This window comes from Aptenodytes forsteri, unplaced genomic scaffold (genome assembly GCF_000699145.1).
Source record: "Aptenodytes forsteri isolate BGI_AS27 unplaced genomic scaffold, ASM69914v1 Scaffold450, whole genome shotgun sequence".
NCBI classification, from domain to species: domain Eukaryota; kingdom Metazoa; phylum Chordata; class Aves; order Sphenisciformes; family Spheniscidae; genus Aptenodytes; species Aptenodytes forsteri.
This window is the reverse complement of record NW_008795100.1, coordinates 1,855-3,031: the sequence shown is the minus strand read 5'-3', so window position 1 is coordinate 3,031 and position 1,177 is coordinate 1,855. Positions and strand designations below refer to the sequence as shown.

General features: G+C 65.1%; 1 protein-coding gene across 1 annotated transcript; it reads right to left on the bottom strand.

The window, feature by feature from the left end:
• Nucleotides 1-29: 29 nt before the first annotated feature.
• LOC103897071 (beta-1,3-galactosyltransferase 2-like) lies at nt 30-1,093 on the bottom strand (the record flags this gene model as incomplete). Its single annotated transcript, XM_019471465.1, has 2 exons — nt 30-867; nt 966-1,093. Coding segments are annotated over 2 exons (966 nt in total), but the record flags the coding sequence as incomplete, so codon positions are not given.
• Between the last annotated feature and the right edge of the window lie 84 nt (nt 1,094-1,177).

Here is a 1,177-nt window from a genome sequence, read left to right as displayed (position 1 = left end):
GCGGGCGCAGCTCAGCCCTCCGCCTGCGGCTAGTGGTGGCAGCTCACCTTCGCCTCCTGGAAGTGGGGCCAGACCTTCAGCAGATCCTCGGGCTGGTAGTGATGGACCATCACCAGCCGGGAGAACCGGCACTTCTCGTACTTGATCCAGAACATGTTGAAGACGCCCCAAGGGCTGCTGGTGACGGCGATGCCCAGCGCGTGCAGGCAGATGCCCATGAAGGAATCCTCCATGTTGATGACAGGCAAGGTTTGGGCGATGCCGTAGATTTTGCTGGCCAAGTCCCCGGAGAGGACGTAGCCGGGTCCGCCGCAGTAGGGCGGGTAGGTGGCGTTGGGGTAGACCTCGTGGGGCACGTACCACTTGTAGGCCTTGCTGCGCAGCGGCCCCGTGTTGCGGTAGATGTAACCCGTCATAAAGTTCTTCTTGGGGGGCACCAGGAGCTGTTGCACCAGGTAGCCCAGGTTGAGGAAGACGTCGTGGTCGGCCTTCATCACGTAGCTGGCGTTGGGGCAGTGCTTGCTCACCCACTCCATGCCCATCAGCGTCTTCAACGTCAGGTTGTTGTAGGTGTCCAAGAAATCTTGCTGGAGGATGTCGCGGTGGAGAAGGCTCTCCTCCTCCAGCACCGGCTGCAGCTCCTTCCTGAACACCGGGTGGACGCCGATGAGGAAGAGACGGAGCATGGAGACCCCCGGCACTGAGCTCTCGTTGCCCCAGGTTTGCCGGATGGCATTCCTGCCAGCCGTGTCCCCCGGCTCCGTCACCACCAGCAGCACCAGGAAGGGCGTCCGGTCCCGGCACTTGTGGGGCTGGTTGAGGATGAAGCGGTAGGGGTGGGGGTAGGGGGGCTGCAGCGGGTGCCGGCTAGGGGCCGGTTGCCGTGCGGATCCGGTGCCCTGTGCCACTGGAAACCCGCCCTGGGCGGGTGCTGCAAGTCAGCGGCATCTCGGCCGGGGCCGCGCAGGTCAGTGGTGGTGGTGGTGATGGGCTCCTCGGCGAAGCGCTGCACCCGCAGCCCCAGCAGCGCCAGCGACACCAGGACGGGCAGTAGCAGCAGGCTCAGCTGGCATTTCATGGCTCCGGCCGTCGTCTGGGGGGAGACCCGGCGCCTCAGAGCGATGGCGGGCCCACCCAACGCTCCCTTGGCACCTAAGAAACCGCTCACTTGGCACCC